The 23,554-nt window shown below is 33.2% G+C and overlaps 2 protein-coding genes across 6 annotated transcripts; one reads left to right on the forward strand and one right to left on the reverse strand.

The window, feature by feature from the left end:
- Positions 1–5,154: 5,154 nt before the first annotated feature.
- LOC8284859 (transcriptional corepressor LEUNIG) lies at positions 5,155–16,266 on the forward strand. Of its 5 annotated transcripts, none has more exons than XM_015716268.3 (18): positions 5,155–5,472; positions 6,441–6,538; positions 6,669–6,778; positions 7,321–7,626; positions 7,704–7,792; positions 7,904–7,988; positions 8,079–8,154; positions 9,341–9,390; positions 9,548–9,838; positions 9,944–10,138; positions 10,544–10,786; positions 12,281–12,398; positions 12,555–12,664; positions 12,991–13,140; positions 13,742–13,897; positions 14,007–14,123; positions 15,291–15,497; positions 15,750–16,266. In XM_015716268.3, exons 1-18 carry the CDS (start codon positions 5,411–5,413, stop codon positions 15,891–15,893), a joined length of 2,607 nt encoding a protein of 868 aa, XP_015571754.2. In that variant the 5' UTR covers positions 5,155–5,410; the 3' UTR covers positions 15,894–16,266. The 5 variants fall into 5 exon arrangements, with proteins under 5 accessions (XP_015571754.2, XP_015571757.2, XP_015571758.2 ...); XM_015716271.3 differs by having other exon boundaries at positions 5,156–5,472; positions 7,324–7,626; XM_015716272.3 differs by having other exon boundaries at positions 5,157–5,472; positions 9,959–10,138.
- Positions 16,267–17,195: 929 nt separating this feature from the next.
- LOC8284858 (gibberellin 3-beta-dioxygenase 1) lies at positions 17,196–22,040 on the reverse strand. The gene is made up of 2 exons (XM_002514321.4): positions 19,860–22,040; positions 17,196–17,886 (listed from the first exon to the last, which is right to left on the reverse strand). Exons 1-2 carry the CDS (start codon positions 20,330–20,332, stop codon positions 17,289–17,291), a joined length of 1,071 nt encoding a protein of 356 aa, XP_002514367.2. The 5' UTR covers positions 20,333–22,040; the 3' UTR covers positions 17,196–17,288.
- Positions 22,041–23,554: the final 1,514 nt, after the last annotated feature.

Here is a 23,554-nt window from a genome sequence, read left to right on the forward strand (position 1 = left end):
TGATAATTAATAATCTCAAACCTCATCTTCATGCTCCATCACATAATAATAAATAAGAAAGTTTTTTAGTTGACCTGCTATTCAATATCTAGTTTTCAAACAGAAAGAAGGAAAAAAAAAAGATTCTCAGAATTGACAAGTCTGTTAGTTTTACCATTATTACTTTAACTGTTACTTACTATTATCAAATGGTTCAATAGCCATAAGAATGATATTTTGTGATGAAACCAATAAGTAAAATGATTAAGCATTAATTTTACTGCTCAAAAGAACGAAGGTTCGAAGTTGTAACCTTTTGTAACACTTACGAGGCAAATGGCCTTTTCATTTGGTGGGTGTGCCGACAGTAAGAAACATTAACCTTTTTCTGTTTTGAAATGATGGGAGGAAGAAGAGGAGAGATCAAGATTTCCCCTTATTTGGAGATTAAGAGACTTCTTCCTCCTGCTTTAATTTATCCCCCAGTTTTCTTTTCTTTACAAATAAATAAAATAAGATATTATATATTCTCTCACCTCATTTCTAATCTTTATTATTATTATTAATTATTACTTCTTCAATTTCATATTTATTCTCACATTTTAATAATTCATTTAAATTAAAAAATATATTGAATAAATTTAATTATAAAAAATTAATTAAAGAGTAACTTGTTCTAATATAAAAAAATGGAATAGAATTGAAAAAATTAATATAAAAATTAAAATTTATTTTATTTAAAAAAGAAATGGGAAGTAGAGGAATGAAAAGAATATTATTTTAGAAACAAAAGAGTAAGTGGCATGGTTCATGCGTTGTTCTCGGGAATAGCATTGAACAAATTTCTGTCCTTGTCGGCAGATGAATCCCATCAAAATAGGTGGGAACTTTGGAAGGCAAACACGCAGTGTGTTAGTCTTTGTACTCCTCCGCCACCCTTCATTTTTTATTCTTTTAACTGCTAAAATGAAGGGAGAAGTGGAATAATGGGAGCAATCTCCACTCGAAAAATTATAATTTAACTTAAAATAAATGTCAGTATTCAGTATTCATGTTAAAACGATCTTCACAAAGACTGGAGAAAATTCTTCATCTCCATCCAACTTTCAAGCATCCATGATACAACTAATATCAAGGCCAAAGGAAATACATGACCTATTTATACTTATACGAGGTATAAATACTTCCAGCACCTTCCATTTTAAAATTGTAGCTTCTGATTATTACTAAAGCTAGTTGATTACAACTAGACATATATAGTAATTGAGGTAGTTTCACTTCTTTACACCTCTTTCTAGAACAAGAAGAAATATGAAAAAACCACCGCAGATACATCCTCGTCAAAAGACAGACTTACTGTCCGCTCTATCAAATGCACAGAACAGAACAGCGTTGCTGGTTTCTATTGTTTGTCTCCAAGAAAAGTAGAAGGGGTCATGTTTCAAGTTTCAAGTTTCAAGTTTCTTAATATATAATTGAACTGTTGTTGTTAGTGTACGTAGGTACTGAGTACCTATAAACCTATCCTTATTTTTGCAATGTGATACATGCCTGGTTCAGACATGGGTTTTGCTACGCATGGAACATGGTGATTTAAACTATACTGCATTAATGTAGCTCAACTCACTCTTACTGTTTTCTTTCTTGAAATCCAAACGAACTCTCATTGATGTGAATAAACGATAACAAATACATTGGCAACAAACTACTCTTTAAGACCTGACGTTACCAAACAAATAAATGAGCTTCACTATTCACAGATCTATGAATAAATCTAGAATTACACTCACCTGAAGAGAAACATTGAGGACTCCTCAAGCCTTGGATGACTTCGGCTGCATCTGATTCTATGATACATCTATCCACCTGATAAAGCCTCCCTAATGCTTATTGCGTCAGCCTCTCTAACTGTGAAGTTCCCAGAAATAGTACCTGATCTAGCCATCAGCATTTAACCAGTAGAATCCTTTACCCCCCGGCCCATATCAACTCACACTTTCGCATTAATATACTATTTTTAGGATTACTCTTACTGCTTAATTAGCCATGAAAATATTTGACATTTTACCCAACAATTTCAAAGAGATCCTAAGGGCTAAATATATTCTTCAAATCTTTTGACAAGCAGCTAATTAACTAACGACCAACAAAATGGTGGGAAAATAGAAAAAGAAGAGATGCAACTCGTTTGCTGAAAATGATATGTTGAACTTGGATTTGGAAGAAATATTAGGTTGGGATATCAAAGTCTTTATCAGAATAATTCAAACCTGATAAAGAAACGAAAGACATTTTTGAAATTTTAAAGAAAAGTAAGTGAAAAATGGAATAAATCATAGATATGATTTGAAGAATTTAATTAGGCCATTAAAATATATGTTCATAGTGCATGCTATTTATTTCATGCCCCAAAATTATCTCCCTCTCTTAAAATATATGAAACATTTCAATAATCTTGGTAATAAAAATCAATTGTGATAATAATAACACTTGTGCTTTCTGCAAAGCCAAGTAATTTGAGTGATACCACCCCAATGATTAAGTTTGTTTTTCTGAATACGAGGATGAATAGTAGAGAGAAAGTTTAGAATAGTGGAGAAGAAAAAGAGGGCTACTTTTGCCTTCCATTATACATTATACTTATTGGTCATATTATAATCAAATGCATAGGAAGATATTTAACTAATTATGCAGGGAATGTATATATTTAGTTAAAATTTATTTATATAAATTTTTTTATGTTTAATATATTTATTAATAGTTATAGAATTAATTTTAAATGGAAATAGATATTATTTTTGAAAAATTTATAATTGAAAGAATATAGATAAGAGGCATAAGGAAAGATAAAGTAAGAAGATATAATTAAAAATTATATAACATATTGATTTACTAATTCATATAAAAAAATTTGTTTTTATTTTTAGAATTTAATTCAGATAAAATATTCATAAAATTTCTTAATTTCAATTTTATTTTATAAATAAATTATACAAAATTTTATGAATAGAGTAATTTCTATATCATAATCTCTTAATAATAATAAATTCTATTCAAATTGATAAAATTTAATAGATAAATTAATAATATAAAAAATAAAATTATTGTATTTTTAAATTTATGATTATTAAGTATTTTCAAAATGCTATTCTTTTCAATATCTTAAATCTAATTAAATAGCAATGAAAGGAAAAATAACTTGCAAAACTAAGCAAGAAAAATCATTTTAAAAGACTATGCAACCAAGTAATCTTTTGAGTTTATTATTTACACAAAAAATTAAAAAAATTATTTCAGTGATTTATAGATATTACCCTATATATACATATATGTGAATTCTATTAAAAATAACTAACATATAGTTTGTTTTTATATAATTTTTTAAATATTTAATTCTTATAGAGAAAAAGAAAAAGAGAAACGCATTTACTCGCCACACATTCTAGATAGAGAAAGGACTTAGTACATATAATAATCTAGATATAAAATTAAATTTTGAATTCTAATTTTTTTATTAATGTGTGCTTAATTTTTATTTTGATATATGTACTACTTTTGAAACATGAAATTTAAATTTATGTGTAATTTTATAATTTTTTATTAATTTATTAATTAATAAATTAAATTCCTAAGGATTAGAGATAGAATATTAATTATATTTTAATATTATTAACAAATAAATAATTTTTAATCAGATAATAATACTAATTCTATCCTAAAAAATAGTAGCACATTAATTGTATTCTAATATTATATTAACTAATAAATAATTTTTTAATCAGATAATAATATTAAATTTATCATAAAAATACTATATTACTTATATTTTAATATTATATTAACTAATAAATTAGTTTTGTAATTGGATAATAATTATAATATAAAAAATAAAATTTTAAATTGTATTTTTAATATTATATTTAATTAATAAGTAATATTTATATTATTGCATTAATAAATTTTAAAATATTAAAAAATTAAAGATGTTTATATATAGTTAGTTTGTTATTATTTTTTTAAATTTTATAAAGTAATATTGAAGTGTAAATTGTCCAGTTGGTATCAACGAAGACAGTCCATGTAATTGAGCCCCCACGATTACGACCATGACTAATTAGGGCGCTGGTATGACGATCCTGCACGGAGCAAGAAGAAGCACAAAATGAGACAATGCAGTCATGATCGGTAAGCTGGCTAACAGAAAAAGAAATTCATAGACAACATATTAGAGAACAAAAAACCGGCCAATGTCTCCGTGGTGAGACATTTCTAACGGAGGAGTTTGAATAGGCTTTTGGAAGAGCGCTCCGCGTGGTTTTTTTCCTATCTAGTCTAGAACCCCCTAGTTGTGAGAAAGAGCCGCTCTACACACACCCTAGGCGATCTCGCCAGCATGAACCGTCCAATTTTCACCTCCCCTAGACGAACAATCGACAAGCCAGACATTATTTTCAATGCAAAATTTTTTTTTACGATTAGATTCCGGAGGAGAATACATGTCCACAAAATTCTCTCAATATCTTCTTTCCAGAGGCACTGAGATCTTATGCGTATACTTCTGGAAATAGCAAAGTATGCACTATAACTCCAGGGTCCCTTGAATCATTGTATTCATAAGAAAAGGGCAAGAGACTCCCGAGAGCCAGAAGTATTAAAGGAATGGCCATAGGAATGACATCTTACGATGTCTCACCCGAATGAATTAGTTGGTATTAAAAACTCGAGACTGTATATCAGTTTGAATCAAAATGGTACCAAAAGTACAAAAAATTATATCAATTTAGTCCAAATGACCAATTTTCGACAACAAATGGCGACGTGGCAAGCTGATGAGGTATATTCTGATTGTTTTGCTCCCTCAGCGTGTGCCACGTCAATTAACTTTGTCTTCTCAGCTTGTCACGTCACCATCCATTGTCAGAAATTTAGTATGTGGACTAAATTGATATACTTGTCTGTATTTTTAGTATTATTTTGATTCAAATTAAAGTCTTGATATCAAATTAATATACAGTCTCAAAATTTGATACCAATTAGTTATTTTACCCAATATTGAATGTTGAAAATCTAATTATATTTTATTCATCGACTTAACTTTATAATTAAAATAATAATCACACATAAAAGTCTAGTGTTTTCACACACAAAATAGAGATTAAAAAAGAAAAAAGAAAAGGAGATTAAAAAAGAAAAAAAAAAAAAAGGGTGGCAGGCAAGCAGCCATTCTTCAAAAGAATGATTTTCTTTCTTTTTTGTTAAGAAAAAAAGAATATTTAAAAAATTTGCATTTTCTTTTGGAAAACCGTAAAGAACGTGTTTTTAGAGAATCTGACCCACAGAAGTTTTGCCCTGACATTCTTTGTTTCTTGATTTTGATATCTGATTGTTGTTTCTCTTTTGCACATTACTAAAGGACTACTAGTGCAAAATCATGTCTCAGTCTAATTCTCAGTCTCAGTCTCAGTCTCAGACCAATTGGGAAGCTGATAAAATGTAAGCAAATTGTTTCATTTCTAGGGTTTATTTTTATTTATTTTAGCTTTAGAAATCTTGGGTTTTTTAATTGGGTTTTTGGGTCTCAGGGTTTTGTTATTTTCTTGTTCTTCGTCTTCCTCTTTTTTTAATATAGTTTCTGAAGTGTTGGTGTTTCCTTTAACTTCTTTCTCCCCACCCCCCCCCCCCCCCCCCCCCCCCCCCTTTTCTTTGAGTAATATTCTCTTCATTCTTGGGCCATGGCTTGTTTGGTGTTTCTAATACGAAAATTGGATTTTTAGTAGAAATTATGCTTTTTTCTGCCTCAGTTTTGGTTAGGGTTTGAAATTTTACTTTTTTCTTTTTTTACTATTATAGTTTTCATAATTTCTATGAACAGGCTTGAATTTTATTCTTCGGGGTGTATTTTTTTTACTTCAATGTTTCACATTGTAAATCTTTTTGTTTTAGTTATTGCTGATGAAATTGCCATTGCTGATAAGAAGGTAGTTTTATATTATAGGTCAAATTGCTTTTTTGGAAATAAAATTTTCACTTAGAAGAGAAAAGGTTTTCTTTTGAGCTTTTCCAACTAGTTCCTTTTTCCCCTAAATTTTGAGATTTAGAGTTGGACTTTTGAGGAGTTGTGCACTGTCAAATGAATCTTTTGACTGCTCATTCTGATGGAAATTGGAGAGTAAGCTTTCTACTTAGTGGTCTAATCTCTGCCGTTGAATCTAGAAGATGAAATTGTCACTTGAACTTAGCTGCACATATTGTGCTACATTTAATGGGGTGGGAGGCTCTATATTGAGTATTTTAAACACTGATCATCTCTAGAAGTTTCCATCTTCTATCTACATTTCGTTAGCAGTTGAGGCTTTTTGATCTTTGCTTCTTGTTTGTCACTATTGTGTCTTGCTCTACTTTATAGTCTCAATAATACTGATTTCTGACTGGCATTATGTCTTTGTTCCTTGGTACAATAGGTTGGATGTTTATATATATGATTACCTTATGAAAAGAAAACTGCATACTGCTGCGAAGGCATTTCAGGCTGAAGGGAAAGTATCCACAGATCCTGTTGGTAAGAATATTTGATGGAAAGAGATAAATTAGGAAACCAAAGGCAAATAGAGACATTACAGAATTTTGCATGTTCATTTGCTGCCATGTAATTGGAATATTATTGACTTTTCATTTGCTTTTAATTCCAGCTATTGACGCACCTGGTGGTTTTCTCTTCGAATGGTGGTCTGTCTTTTGGGACATTTTTATCTCTAGGACAAATGAGAAGCACTCGGAAGCAGCTGCATCTTACATTGAGGTCTATTTATGTTTTTTTTTTTTAATTTTATTTCTTCCTTACTGCGGTATGTTGGCCTCATTGCAATATTGTGATTTCTGTATTTTATGCATTTTGTGTCTAATCTGCCAAGTAGAATGCAATTGTATTATAGTCTTTATAGATAGCCAATAATTGATTGTCTTCTCTGGCTTATGTATTTGATAATTTTTGTAGTTTTTTTATCTTTTGTAAATAGATCCTTGTCACTGAATCCTTCCCCTGTTAAATGGGAAAAATAAAATCTTTGGGCTGTTTTTCTTCTACATGTTGACTTCGTAAAATTTCTGTGCATGTTTAAATTGCTTAAACTTATCTAAATTCTGTTTGATAGGCTTAGACAGAGTTTCTTTCATTAGTTTGTTCCACACTGTCTGGATGAGCATAATTAGCTTTAGTATGTTTGTTTCATTGGTGAAATAAAAATGAAGTGCACTGTTTCCCAAGGATTTCCTTGATTTGTAATTTCAATGTTGGGAATATAGTTTACTTAAAACCTTATGGATGAAAGTACTTGAAAACAGCAGACTCAAGTGGTCAAGGCACGGGAAATGCAGCAGCAGCCAAAGCCTCAGCAACATCAGCAAATGCAGATGCAGCAGCTGTTATTACAGAGACATGCTCAGCAGCAGCAGCAGCAGCAGCAGCAACAACAACAACAGCAACGTAGAGATGGTAACCAGCATCCAAGTGGAAATGCCAGTGGACTTGCTGCTAATGATGTCACGAGACAGAACTCTGCGACTGCAAATGCTTTGGCAACAAAAATGTACGAGGATAGACTAAAGCTTCCGCTTCAGAGGGATTCCTTGGATGATGTGACTATGAAGGTGCTCATTCAGTAAGAGATTTAAGATTGACTTTTTCTTGTTTATCCTTGCAGTTCTAACATTAGAATACCATGCAGCCAAGACTAAATGATAATATGGGCCAGCTTTTGGATCCAAATCATGCCTCATTGTTGAAAGCAGCTGCATTGGGTGGCCAGCCTCCAGGGTAATTTTCACATGATATTGCTTTTATTGCAATGTTGTGTTATATCTTTATGTTCGGAATTGGAAAGTAGCTGAGACTTCTTTTAGTTATTCATTACTTTTTCTTTGGCAGGCAAACACTGCATGGGACACCTGGAGGCTCAGGAAATCTGCAACAGGCTCAAAACCGCAGTCAGCAGCTTCCTGTGTCTACTCAGGTAACCTGTATGCTATGTGTTATATATGATCTGACCTATAATACTCTTGTAGTTGTAAATTTTATATGGAGATTTTTTATTTTGCCACAGGATTTAAAGAATGAGATTAATGCAATGATAAGTCCCAGAACTGCTGGTACAGAAGGATCACTGATTGGAGTTCATGGTAGCGATTCTCCTTTCCTTACTATTTTAAACACGATTTTTGTACTGCTGTTTGTAGTTTCACATTATTTTACATATATCAAAAAATGGAGCAGCAAAACAGCAAATTTCTTTAACTATTGCCATGCCTATGTTGTGGTGTAGGAGTCTATGACTGTATTAGTGATTTTGGAATAAAAAAACTACTTTTGATTGGTTCCCTGGACTTTTGTACATGTTGCATTGGACTTGTCTTTGGAGAACTTTAAATCACAGGATCAAGTTCTCAATAGGCAGGTGTCATGCATGTATACATATGCATTCTGATATACTATTTTGACATTGATAACTGAATTTCATCTTCATACAAGTCTTGGTAGTGAAACATACAAAAGATGGTTGAAGTCTGCAACTTTAAGTACTCTTTATTTGAAAAATCCATATCTGAACATATCCTTGACCAAAAAAAAAAAAAAAAACGAAAAAGGACAAAAAAAAAGGATGCATGTACAATCCAAGTCTATGACTTGTATATCCTATTGTTCTTTGGGGATTCATGGTTTTTGAATTGAGATCGGAGCCGCTGGGCTTGAAAAGCATGAGTAAATTGATCCTAGAATTGATCTGAACCAAATTGCCTTGGCCGCAATGTATAAAGTGCATGCATGTTGTATAGCATGCAAAGGATGAAAGATGTTAAAATTAATTCTTTTACTGTAATACTATTGCAATGGAATTTTAATTGATTATAAAATTTTCTAGAAATAAATTTGTTAATATTATTAATAGTTGACATTTCCAATTTTTAAAAATTTAATAATTAATACAGCATTAACAGTGAGCCATGATGTTCATTCTTGTAGTGAAAAAATATGGAATAACTTTAAGTAGGCTTTAATCATCAGCAATGTTCTAGTGAAAAGAATAAATACCAATAAGTGGATGCCTAAGGAGATTGAATGTGTGTTTACACAATTTATGTGTTGTAGGGGGTAATAATTGGAAGGCAAGGAAGCTTTATATTCTCCTATAATTGAAAAGGATATAAATTGAGAGAAATCTGGTATATGCATATGATACTGTGTTATTTCAAATCACATGTTAAATATCACTACACATTGTGTGTGATGCACAACAGTACAAGAATTAAGAAGAGGGGAGGGGGAGAGTGGTTGGTTGGAACTAACATCTTTCCCATGTATTAATAGGATCAAATCAAGGTGGAAGCAACTTAACTCTGAAAGGATGGCCTTTAACAGTAAGTTTTGCCTGATATCATCCTCCATGCATTTGGAAAATATCAAAACTTATAGAAGAAGTTTTATAAACTATTTGTGTAAAGAACTTGAAATTTCATATTAGTTAAGGCATTAAGTCACAACTTATGGACCAATCTAACCTGGGATTTTTATTAGGGAGTGGATCAGCTTGGGCTTCTTCAGCATCAAAGATTGATGCAATCTCCTCAGCCACTCAGTAAATTTCAGTTACAACAGCAGCTGATCCTTCAAGCGCAACAAAACTTGGCATCACAATCAGTCAATGATTTGGAACGCAGAAAACTGAGAATGCTTCTTAGTAACCAGAGTATGGCTCTTGGGAAGGATGGCCCATTGCATTCTGGCGATGTGCTTGGGAACTTTGGATCAGGAATGCAAGTTAATAACCCTATGTTGCCACGTGGGGATACAGATATATTATTTAAGGTGGTCTTCTCGTTCCCATATGTGTAGTGTTTATATGTCTAATAATTTTGGGGTCTTCCATTAGATTATTTTCTTAGCTCCCTAGAAACATTTGTTTATCTGTAGCTGCATGTTACTCAGTTACAGCAGCAACAACTACAGAGCAACAACCAACAACAGCAACAGTATGCACAGCACCCACTTGTGAGTCAGCAGTCTCAAAACTCAAATCAGCACCTCCAGCCACAAGATAAAATTGTTGGTTCCAGCAGCATGACGGGGGATGGTAGCATGTCAAACACTTTTCAAGGAAATGATCAGGTTGGCTATCTAGTGGATTTCAACTTTGCACGTTATATTGATGGCTGGAGTTGTAAATGAAATTTAGCGCTTATATCTGTCAATGATTCACAAAATGCTGCCTAGTGCCGGTGTTTTGAGCTTGACCCATGTAGCTAACTGTTTTATCTTTAAATCATTCACATGATTTGCTTATGCTTCTTTTTACATCTATTGCCTTTTCTCTTTTATTTCTTCTTTTACTCTGTCGCTCTCCTTTAAAGTTAGTATTACTATGTATCTTGTTTGTCTATTTGCATGCATGTGCTTATCTTTAGTTGCCAATCTAGATATATAATTTTTTAGAATCTGAATGTCACCATGTTTGATCAATCTTCTACTCCATATGATCTTATGGGTTTCGACTGAAATTCTTGTTTGTCACAGGCTTCAAAGAGTCAGATTGGGCGAAAGAGAAAGCAACCAGGGTCATCCTCAGGCCCCGCCAATAGCTCAGGCACAGCTAATACCACTGGACCATCCCCTAGTTCTCCATCAACACCCTCGACTCGCACACCAGGGGATGCTATTTCAATGCCCATGTTGCCACACAGTGGTGGTTCCTCTAAGCCTTTGCTTATTTTTGGTTCTGATGGATTGGGCTCTCTTGCATCTGCTTCAAATGACCTTGTGAGCAATTCTGTTAAATTCTTTCTGTTAGTATCATTGAGAATGATTTTACCCTGGTCATCTTTCTTTGTTTGTTTTGGAGCCATTTAAATTGCTTAGATAGAATCACTTTTTTTTTTCTTTTTCTTTTTTGAGTCTTTCCTTTTGCTTTTGATCTTTAAACCTTATTAACTAGGGGAGAGAGAACTAGGATAGAAAAGGTGGTAGGAAAAAGCAAAATCTTGACTGATACAAGATAAATGAGTGTAAAATCTTTTCTGAATAGGTTGCTTTTGCAGTTTTCTTGAAATTCATGCCTCCATATGGATAATGATTCTGCTTCTAAACCTGACAAGCAAAAAGTTTTGGAACGTACAGTCAGGTCTCATCGACCAACCTAAATCCCTGCAAGTAGAATTTTTTTTTTTTTAACCTGTTCTTGGTCCAATATATGCTAGATTTTTTGAAATGTCTTGGCTACCATGAGGACTGCTTTTATTTCATGGTAGAAACTGCAGTCTGGTGGTATATTGGCCCTCCACAACAGAATGCCATGCAGTTTTGGCATGTGCATGTTAATGAAGGACAAGTATTGGTTTTTAAAATGCTCAAGTTTCCATGTTGACAATTCTAGAATGCGCAACAATTGCTCTGAAATGTTAACTTTTGTTGCTTTATTTTTACTTTGATTCCTTAGTTTGTCAGGTATCAAGCCTATGCATGTAAATGTTGCCACACTTTGGTCCGAGGAAATAGATATTCTACAATGTATTTTTATCTCCTGGAGAAAGAGAGTAGATGATGGTTGGAAGAGTTATTTCATTTCCTATTTTTTTGCAACTGTCAGAGCAGGGAGGAAGGGCAGGTGTTAGCCATTTTAATAGTTCTACTGTCCTAGATTCACGATCTAATTCTATTTCTCATAGGCTAGTGTTATGGCAGTAAGTGAGGATGAAAAGAACTGTGGGGACAAGGGTAGGTAGCTCTTATGAAATTATATCTAAGTGCTGCTCTGGGATGATGCTCTAAATTGAAAGGGATTACAATTGACTCCCAAAGTAATTCAGACTTCAGATATGGCTTGGCGTTGCTTTATGATTTCCTTTTTTTTTTTTGTTTTTTTGGTTGGGGGGTTGTAAAATGGTGAAAGGATGCATTATTTTGTTTGATTGCCCCTACTGTACCTCTGCATTAATCATTATTTATTGACACAAGAAAGTCAAAACCAAGCTAGTAATTTAATTCATCAACATGACCTGCAATACGACTTATTAGTTTGACGGATGATCCACTAGAGATCATTTAAGTTGTTCAGTCCTAAGCAGGTTGTTATTCCTAACTAGAAGATCAGGTTTATTATCAGCCTCTAGGTTTTCACAAGCCAGATACAGCACGTATTACACTCTTGCCCCTGTTAATTGATAATTGTATGCTCTTAAAAAGTATTAATTGCATTTTGGAGGAGTTGCCTTACTCTACATTTGTATGTTTAGTAATTCAGTTAACTCATTGCAGGCTGATATAGACCGTTTTGTGGATGATAGAACTTTGGATGACAATGTAGATTCTTTCTTTTCTCATGATCCTGCAGATCTTAGAGATAGAGTTGGTCGGTCTGCAGATGTCAGCAAAGGTACATTAATGACAATCATTCCATACTGGCTTGGACCTTATAGTTACTCACAATTACATAATTGCATGTGCTTGGTGGAGAGGAAGGTGCTGAATGATATTGCTTCTATAATTATGCATATGGATCTCTAGGATTTACAGTTTTATTTTGATGTAGGCTTTGAGCTTTCAGAGGTTGGGCTCCTTCCTTCAAGTACGGGGAAAATTGAATGTTGTCACTTCTCATCAGATGGAAAATTGCTTGCAACGGGTGGGCATGACAAAAAGGTAATTCCTGGGCATATTGAAGTAATCCACTTTGTTGTGAAGTTTTGTAACGCATTCTACAAACAACGATGAAGGAATTTATTTTCAATTGAATGGTTAGGATTGCTCCTACGTAATTCCCTGCAGTTAACTCCTCATATCTTGACTGTGGGTCAGTAGGGTTCAATCTTTCGTCTCTTGGGATGAATCAAGCATTCTTACTAGCTAAGTGAGCCATCACTCATTGACCTGCAGGAAAATATCAATGCTGCTCCATACGAGATTCTTTCTTAAAATAATTTTCCAGGACATAACAAACCAGGGTGCTTGATGCTTGTGCAATGCAGGCTACACTTTGGTGCACAGAGTCTTTGACAGCAAAGTCTATCCTCGATGAGCATTCTCAATGGATCACAGATGTTCGTTTCAGCCCAAGCATCCCTCGGCTTGCTACATCTTCAGCTGACAGAACTGTCAGGGTTTGGGATGCTGATAATGTAAGTAAAACATGTCCTCTCATAGTAATTTTTCTGTATGTATATTTATTTGTGAGTAGTAACTGTGTGAAGTTTGATTTACACAAGTTACTGGGATCCATATCATATAGATGCATAATACACAGTTTTTTCATACTTTATACGCACACGTATATGTATGGGTGTGTTTCAGAACTAGATTTCTTCACATTTATTAATTGAGAGTAACCTTATTACTTTGGTCATCTATGATTTTTTTTGCAACTGTATCTGTTGAAAATTAACTTACAAGGAGACCATAGTGCTATTATTGGAATTAACTTGCATGGACATTTAATCATAACAGGAAATTTTAGCAACTAATTCTTAATATCTCAAACAGAAGCCTGCGACCCTGTTGGCCAAGTTGTTATGAACATTAATGTACTGTAAATACTACGTAAAATATTGATTTCAGCTTGTAGTTGAAGATGTTATATTATAAATCTGATTATATCATTGTGGGAAATTATGATGAGCTAGATCTGATAGTCTTAAATAACCAAGCCACTTGGGTGATCTTTGTATGATAAAACACCATTTATCTAATTAATTTGATTTCATGTATTCTTCCAATTTGCAGTCAGGGTACACACTTCGCACATTTACTGGACACTCTACAACTGTCATGTCAGTGGATTTCCACCCTAGTAAAGAGGACCTCATTTGTTCATGTGATAATAACAGTGAGATTCGCTATTGGAGTATCAAGAATGGTAGTTGTGTTGGAGTCTTCAAGGTATAGAATGCAGCCCTTGTAAATATTAGGGAGAATCTTATGCCAATTAAGTATTTGACCATTATGATGAGATTTAGTTGCACCATTGCTTATTTCGTACTTCTTTCAGGGTGGTGCTACCCAGACAAGGTTCCAACCCCATCATGGAAGGATCCTTGCAGCTGCGGCAGAGAATGTGATATCTATACTAGATGTTGAGACCCAACAGTGCAGGCTCAAATTGCAGGTTAGTATCATACTGCTTGTCTTTATTGGAGTAATTATCATAACTATCTCATAATTCTGCTCTAAGGAATTACTTTTGATAAACAAATGTGTGGTTTAATTACTTGCTGAGTGGATTGTTATGTCAGATTAAGTGTCTGTATTGAGAAAATGTTTGCCTTGTGAATGCTCTACTTTATAATGTGCCTAGGTACTTTGTTATTCACTGGCAATTTTTCCTTTTGCTTTTAAAATTTACAAATGATTGTTAAATGAGTTATTGTTATGGACATCAGTGCGATACTTCCAGGATTTGTTTGTAGAAAAATCTCTTAACTGCACTTCTTTCTGGGGGCATAAGGCTTTTAAACTCTTTATATGAATGATAGCGTTTCTTGACAATACTGCTAAACCAAATCACACTAAGCATGCTAGGCACAACTCATAATTTCATTGTCAATAGATTCAGAAAAAGCTAGGTTACCACATTACTTCTTGTTTCAAATTATGTACATCAAGTTTTGTGAATGGTAATTATAACTGCATTCCCAAATGTACAAACCATGTAGTTTGGTTTTTAATACTGACATACATTTTAGTCCCTGAAATTTGGAATGCAACTGCCGAAGCACTTTGGACTAAATTATTATTTATTGTTTTGATTGTAGCTCTAGAAAAAGTGTATATCCTTAAAATGCCAGGGGATTAAGTACTCATTATTCGAAACTAAAGGGAATTCTACCCATTTTCTAAGTAGTCTTTGAAATTTGAGTAAATTATTTACTCTAGTTTTTCAACTAGAAGAAGTCTATTTCAGCTGGTAAAGATGTTTTCTGCTTTTTCCATGGAGAAATCAATTGATAAAATATATGCTGAAATATAACCTATTTTTTCTTAAATTAAATGCACTCTTATTATTTCCAACATTGCCAGTTAAAATCCGTGGCATTTTCTTTGTGTAAATCAAATCTGATTGAATCCATGTCATATTCTTATGTAAGTTGAAGCTTTCACTATAGCCTTTAGGCTAAGTGAAAAAAGCGGTAAGATATTGGATTATTGTGTTAGATTTCTCTGTGGTGTTATCAAGTGGAAGTTACCCACAAATGCTGCTTCTTGTATATTTTCTCATTCCTATTGAACAACAGAGTCCCCAGCGTTTATGCCATTGTCTAATATATGGTTGCAGGGGCATAGAAACCCTATCCATTCTGTGTGCTGGGATCCATCAGGTGAGTATTTGGCGTCTGTGAGTGATGACTTGGTTAGGGTGTGGACAGTGGGATCTGGCAGCAAAGGTGAATGCATGCATGAGTTAAGCTGCACCGGCAACAAATTTCATACCTGTGTTTTTCACCCAACCTTTTCTTCTCTGCTGATCATCGGCTGTTATGAGGCAAGTTTTGCTGCTTTAACTCTATTAGATGTCAAGGTTCAAATTTTTTGAGCTGATGGTTTAGGTGTTAGATTTTATTTTGAAAGTGAAGATTATACCTAGGCTGTCATTTAGACAGCAATGTAAGGAATGAATTATTTGTCGTTCTGGGGAAAAACTGGTGGTTTTTCACTACAGAGTACTAAAGGAGCATTCTTGTTCTCATTTTGGCTGACATAACTTTGTTCTCTTTCTCATCACATGGTTCTCCAGACTCTGGAGCTTTGGAACATGGCTGAAAAAAAGACAATGACTCTGCCTGCACATGACAAGCTGGTATCTGCTTTAGCAGTTTCAAATGTCACTGGTTTGGTAGCTTCTGCTAGTCATGACAAACTGATAAAGCTGTGGAAGTGATTTTGCGCTTTTGGGGTCTTCCGCACATTACAGGTGAATACATATAGATAGTATATGCATGTGAACCAGATTCCTGGTTTTCTGACAGATACCTTTTGTAGCTGTTATATAGGCTAAAGGGTTAACAGCCTGTTCACTAGAAATTGCTTCTTAGATTTTATCCATTTTACAGTCCACACTAACCCAGTCCCAGTAACCCCACGATTTTAATTTTTGTGCTAAAGCTGACAATGAACGGGGCAGGGGAAAAGGTTTAACAATGTCAAGTAGATTTATATACTGAAACCTACAAAAAGTTGTCATTGTAAATGCAACATAGAAAGTATCTGAATGCAATGATGAGCATTATCTCAAATTTGCTCCTTTTCTGTGATATGCGAATAAACAATGGGGTTCTATGTGGGTCTCCAACTCGTATTCCTTTTCTAGGGGAATCTTCTCTTTCTCTCTCTCCCTTTTTTTAAACTGAAGATGGGATATTTCATTGATGAGAAAGAGTTATAAGTGGAACAAAATTTCTTAGCGGTACAAACTGGCTAACAGAATCACTACAGAACAGATTATAGGAAAGGGCAAGTTTGGCTGATGTATAAGCCGTTCAATTAACAGTACGTGAAACAAACACAGAATCTGATTGAATCGAATCAAACCCTGCACGTAAGAACTGAATATCTTCAACTGAAGTAAATAGAAAAAGAGGGGAAGGAGATAAACCGTTTGACAGCATTGATCACAATTTTTGCATCTTCCTCAAATGTCTCTTTTGGAAGACCTTTTCCCTTGGCTAACAGCCGAAAGATTGTTAGGCCTCAAATCACTGTCGGAGAAGGGAACTTGATCTGCTTTACTTTACACCCAGGAATAGAGCCATCATTCTTCCTGGCTGCAATTCCTCAAGCTCCACACTTACGATTCTTATCAAACGCAGCATCAAACTCGATGGATCACATCCTGCTGGGACCAAAGCTTCTGTTCAGAAATTTCCCGGAAAATAGCAGCAGCTGTTCAAATAATGGCTTCTAAATTGCTGCAACTTTCGAAATGCTCAAACATGAACATCCAACAAGGGCATAAGGCACTGCCAGGAACAAGGTGCTTTCAATTCTTGTCAATGATCAAATGTTTTACCCTTTGGTAATACAGGTTCCACAACCCTGACATTTTTTTGGCAAATAGGTTAATCCTAGCTTATGTTTGGTTTATTGTAGATTCTACTTCTATTGGAGTCCAAACTCGTAACTCCTTCGATTGGAGTTGATCCTTAAATACGTTTCATTCCATTCGATCCCATATAAAAATTGATAAAAAGAACATACTTATAACTGCCGGACACTCAAGATATTTAATCAAAGAGAAAATATATAATTAAAATAAAGCTATACCATATCCTGTTAACTACTGTTGCTGGCAGATAGATTTGTCATTTTTAATAAAATCTAGTGCCTTGTCAAAATATATTGCCTTGGCATCAAGGTACTCTTTCCATGTCACAGGACAATATAGGACTGGATGATCAAAGTCTACCAGCTGCATCAACGGTGATATCTTCACATCTCCCGGCGGACCGTAGAAATAAGCAACTGATATACGGTGACGTGTCTTGTTGACAACCGCTTGATGTTGTGCACACTTGAACCTTCCGTTGGAGATTATGTGCATTAAATCACCAATGTTGACCACAAGTGCATCGTCCACCGGGCTGACTGACACCCACCCGATACCTTCTTTAAAGACTTGGAGGCCACTGACACCACCTTGGTGTAGCACAGTAATTAGAGATGAATCTGTATGAGGAGCCAAGCCCATGGCTCGATCCGGGTCAGGACACTTTGGGTACGAGTTCAGTTGAAGCGCACCCTGAGGATATTGAGAGCCATCTTTGAGCCCAAGAAACTTCACATCTTCTTCATTCAAGCCCAATGACTTGAACATAATCCCAATTATCCTCTCACTTAGTCCCTTCATTTCCTTTTGGCACGCTTCCATTACATTGCTACAAGCAGAATAAAGGAATATATATCACGGGCAAGTGTTAGATAGGTGGGCAAATTCGTGTGTGAAAATGAAATTAGGAAGATAAAATGTTAACAAGTGAGGAAGAATAACCTGAAGGATGGAGCGTGCCAAATTATATCTAAGAAACAATATATAAATATATCATAAAGTTTATTGCTAGACCTCTTTAGTTCCACCATTACATTTGACTTTCGCTAATTTCCCAATAATGATTATGCGGGCGAGTAAATGAAATTTTGGAGGGTAGAAATAATTAGCCGTCTCTAAATGGAGGCAGGCCATGTCGTTATGTACACTCACTAGTCTGTGAATTTGCCAGGACACAAAAGCATAGTGAAGCAATTCATGTACGTTTGGGTAAAGGACAAATATACAATCCCATAAACGGGTCCTATTTTTATACTTGAGAGTTATCAGTGCATACGGTGTTCTTGAAGAAGGTGGAAAATTGCAAATGAATTATAAATTATGCATATATTTGTATATGTATTGATTAAGCAATAGTGACTTGAAGAACCCAATGTAAAGGGATGAACTTGAGCTTTCTTGGTAAACAAGAATAAAAGGAAAGTTTTTACATGAATTTAAAAATATGCATTCATTGATTAAGAAACACTTTTCTTAAAGGAAGAATTCTAATAAACAAGAACTCCTGGTACCCAGCAAGCAAAGCAGTTGATACGTGTCCCTAGAACTTCAAGAATCTAAGTGTGTTGAATACATTGAATATTTATTCAATTTGAGTTTAAAATAATTAATGAGCACACAACGTCATTAGAAGAATTTTTTTAAAATAAATTTGGTTTATTAGGTCATTGAGAAACAAAATTAAATATAATAATATGTATCTTTATGACATTTGTATTGATTGTATAATAAAAATTGACCAGTCAAATATAATAAATATTAAATAATGACACATATTACTGTATATTATACTGAAAAATTTTAAATTTTCGGTGTTAGGTTTGTACAGTATTTATGATTGATAAAAGAAATTTTAAAGAAAGTTAATTTATATTTTCAAGGAATCTTTATTCAGGTATAATGTTTTGTTCCCAAATGACAAAGACACTGACCAAATGGTTGGAACACAATGGTCGGATTTTTATTTTATTTATTTACAAATGAGGAAAAGAAATCAAAAATACTTTATTTAGTTTGATTGGATGACGAGAAAATCTATTTTTTTCCTTACTTCCTCAGAAGAGAAATGACATTTAAAAAAAAAAAGAAAATTAAGAGAGAAAAGAGGTGAAAATGTCTTATGTGAAAAGATACAGATACTAACAGTGCAATTACTAAATAAGATGAAGACTCCAAATTTCTGATATATGTAAAACTTATTTAAAATCTATCCAGAAAAAGAAAAGAGAAAATTACTGTTGTCTAATCTAACAATTTTATTACCTTAAATTCAAAAAACTATACAAGGAAAAATGAGTTGTTAGAAAATCAACTGATGAAACAAATAAGATAGAGACAATCATCAGCTGCATATAAATTTAAAATTATAATTAATAATATTAGATATAAAATATATGATTATTGATGTAAATCATTCCAGAACCTTTAAGGACCAATTATAATGAAATAAATAGGGTTTGGCTCCGGGTCGGATCGCCGGGGACTGGACCGCCATTTGTGTCTACATGATAGACAAGTGCATGGTGCATGCAAATGCAATTCACGTGCAACTTCCTTACACGACTTAAGCAACTTCTTTCCACCTCAGCTCGAAATTATTTTTATAGATAATAACGGTAACGACCCTTCCTCATCGTTAAGGGGTTTTAGATAAATTTAGCGTATTATGTTAGTTTTAGATAAGATTAATTATATAATACTGTGAAGAATTATTTACCATTTACAATGGTTAATTTTCATATGCATTCTGCCACGTTTTGATGAAATGAAAATAAAAGAATACATTAGCCAATAAGCACGTACCAGAAAGAGGTGTCTTGATTTGGCCAAAGTTGGCTAGCATGCTCAGCTGGAGAACCCATAATGGTGAAACCTTCATACCACATTTCCCTTGTAAAGAAGTCGGAGATACGAGCCCGGCCGTACCCAGTTAACCCGCCAGGTGATCGGGCGGCGAGGAGTTTCTGGGTAGAAGGCAATCCAAACAAGCATCGCGTTTGGCCTTCGATATGGTGAAAGAGATGAATGGGAATGTCATGGTTAGTGACCTGAAACATCCCCCAATTTTCACTTGCTTCTTTTATGAGAATAAGTGCATTTGGGCCGTTAAGGTCTATGACTGGAATAATGGAGTCATCTTGGCTTGTCAATGGGTCTAGAGATGGAGGAGTAGTCCATGCATGAGAGTCTGGTAGGGTGAGAATAGAAGTGAAGTCCAGAGGAACGATATTATTAGGAAGAAGTTGAGTAGGGTTACTTTCTTTGATGGAATTCATGGTGAGCAATAAGCATCAAAGGTTGGTTTAATTGAGGATCCAACGAGAGAAAGCTCTGTAATTTGTAGGGTGGCGGAGAGGGAGGGGTTGGTGGTGGTGGTTTTCTGCTTGAGTACCATTAGTGTGGTTTGTATTCGGAGTTGGTGAGAGAGAGAGAGAGAAGAGGTGGGGCGTATTTGATGCTTGGCTATTGATGAATTGGCTTGTTGACTTTTTTGTCTATAGCAAAAGGTCTTATGACTACTTACAACATTTGTACCATATATGAAGGCAATGAGATTTTGTTTCCTTTTGTATTCTTCCTTTTTGTTTTTTCTTTTGTTCTTTTTTTTTTTTTTTCTATCTCTCTCTTTTCTTTCCAAGAAAATAATAATCAATCTTTTCTGCATGTTGCATCAACTCTTTTGATTTTTTCAGATATTTTTAGACTAAATTATGAATTTTTCGTTTATTAAACAATAAAAATACAACTCAATCAATGATAAAAAGAAACAACTAAGAATTTTCCAATCGCATTGATAGCTCTTCTAATTTGCCTGCAATTTGTGGGCAATTTGTGGGCACTATCCAGTGATTTTATGAAATCACAAAACGACTTTTTAATTTTTATATAAGCAATTATACTATTAATTTTTCAAATCTATTAAATTCAACGAATATCTCCAAAAAAAAGAAAATAGAAAAACATCATTAAATCATAAAAGGAATCAAATACTCCATAGATTCCATAAAAGGAATAAAATATTCCGTAAAAAAACCCAAGGAAATATTAATAATAATAAAAAGAAAACAAACAAATAAAAAATATCTATATTTATTAAAACAGTCACGGATTTTAAGATATTAATTTTGAGTGGTCATATATGTTGTGCATGAAATATTATTATGAGACTCCTATAACAACTTGGTGTTTCATATTTTAGTTAGTTGAAACCCCAAATATTTAAGCTCCAAAAAGAAGCTTATACTTTGCTGAATCCGCAGTTGAATGGTTGACATTATTACACCGACAAACCCATAGGCATATGGCACTCAAACTCGAAAACCTTAAAATGTTCAAGTCAAATCCAACTAAACTGCATCGAACCAAAGTTTACTTGCCTTTTTTTCGGTCTTTTTAACGTGTCTAATATTTTTTCTTATACTTACTTAAAAATATACTCATATTTTAAGTAAAGACTTTTGAAATATTGAATTTCATAATCAATATTTGTTTAATGATAATAATTCAAAGTTTAATTAGTTTGGTTAGCAAAACCGAATCGAAATTGACCCATGAATTTGGTTTGGTTTTTCGATTGCTGTTGGATGGTTCTTGTCACCCCTTAGATGGGAGACCGAACCCCTCCGCACTAAATGGTTAAAGATTGAATGCTCTAGCCGGACGTTGAATCCATTAACTATTAAGAATGTTGGACAGGACAGTTCATTATAAATAAGAAAAGAATTTATCAGTTCTAATCCAAATTAGGACATTTCATGGTTTCAAATAGAAACTCTTACAAAATATGGCAGCTAACAATTATACTTTCCATTTTCTTCTACCCAAAAGAACCACTATATTTTCTAGAAAGATCTTATAATTCTGCCCCCCTATATATATTATATATAAAATATTAATATATTATGATAAGGAAGACATGTCATGCTTCTAGAAGAAATTTCTAATAGATATGACAGCTGTCAACTATAATCTCCACACAGATATTATCAATTATTCAGAATCAGGATAACTTTAAATTAAGTAAATTACTTTCAAAATTAGGATTATTATCGAAAATTATAAATATTTTCTACTATTGTAAAGGATATTTAGTCAGTTTAAAATTTCGTTATATATTGATTTTTTATTTACATTTGTTGAATATAAAATTTTAATAACTTGAGTTGTTATTATTTACTTAACAAAATTATTTGCATGCTAATTTCTTTTATAAATTAATATATATAGTATATTAAATATTTATAATATCTCCTAAATGTTTATGGAATTATAGATTTTATTTAAATATAATTACTAATCTCGTATATAAAAGTATAGTCACTGAATAAAATTATTCTTATAAGTACAACAATTTCTGTTAATTTTTCATTATATCACTACTACTTGAAGTAATAGTTGACTTCTTTTGTTTTTATCTTTTTATAATATAAAAATGTTTGATTATATTATATCTATCTCTTTATAGATAGATTCATCAAGAAACATACTTTTTTTTATTTTTCAATTTACTTTTTATTTGACATTATAAGATATTTTTATATTACATTAGTTATGACTAATTTATAGCCATATCTAAAAATAATTTATTTAATAAATTTTATTGTGTTGTTTTTTTATTCTTCAATTTACTTTTTAATTTTCTGGACTTGACAAGTCATCCACTGTTACTATATGATGTTTTTACTATTGAGATTCAAATTAAAAAATCTAGTATTACATTGGAACTAAGAATGTATTAAATAGAAATTTATGATTATGAAGCAAGAAAGTTAAGGTTTAATTAGGTGACAATATTTATGTTAATATTAGTTATTTATCAGAAGTCATTTTTTATTATTAGTTATTCAACTAAAATGAAAACAGACTAAAAATTTGACGAACTAAAAGGAGAAAAAAAGAAAAAGGATTGTTAGCTTAACTGGAAAAGCACTTTCTCCTTCCTTCAAATTGACTGTTCATGAAAATAAGAAAATGAGAAAAAGAAAAAAATGGGAGAGATGGGGTGGCGGTTTTGGATGGCTTAGAAAATATAGATTCTTACCTACTCAGAATAATATTTGAAGGAGATTCGCTTCAAGTCGCGATGCAGCAAGGAGTCGATCCTCTTACTGCGCAGAACATTTTTGTGGATGTGGCTCACTTTCAATCTCTCTCTGCTTTCATTGTGTTTCCTGAACTTTTAACCATCATCTAGCTCATGGTTCAGATAGATCAGTGTTCTCCAGGTTTTTATCTATGGAAGAAAAAAGAACTGCAGCAGCTATATATAATATAACGTTAAATGATGATCTGCCAGCTATAAATTTGTGTTTGTGGAAGCAACACGACAAAGGTTAGAGTACCAAATAGTTAAATATATATTTATGTATCTTTTTACATATCTTAGTCCATAAGTATGTTAGCCCTCAAGCTCACAGTACCAAATATCTATCTTTTTCGATATCACATATGCATCTTCTTTCGAATTACCCTGTTATATCAATCAAGTGCCAACGGTG

This window comes from Ricinus communis, chromosome 3, assembly GCF_019578655.1.
Source record: "Ricinus communis isolate WT05 ecotype wild-type chromosome 3, ASM1957865v1, whole genome shotgun sequence".
NCBI lineage: Eukaryota > Viridiplantae > Streptophyta > Magnoliopsida > Malpighiales > Euphorbiaceae > Ricinus > Ricinus communis.

Coding starts and splice junctions, on each gene's coding strand:
- LOC8284858 (XM_002514321.4), bottom strand. CDS start 20,332: ATGAATTCCATCAAAGAAAGTAACCCTACTCAACTTCTTCCTAATAAT. Junction 17,887..19,859: donor AATCAAGACACCTCTTTCTG/GTACGTGCTTAT, acceptor TTCTGCTTGTAG/CAATGTAATGGAAGCGTGCC.
- LOC8284859 (XM_015716268.3), top strand. CDS start 5,411: ATGTCTCAGTCTAATTCTCAGTCTCAGTCTCAGTCTCAGACCAATTGG. Junction 7,627..7,703: donor TGGATGATGTGACTATGAAG/GTGCTCATTCAG, acceptor AATACCATGCAG/CCAAGACTAAATGATAATAT. Junction 7,793..7,903: donor TTGGGTGGCCAGCCTCCAGG/GTAATTTTCACA, acceptor TTTCTTTGGCAG/GCAAACACTGCATGGGACAC.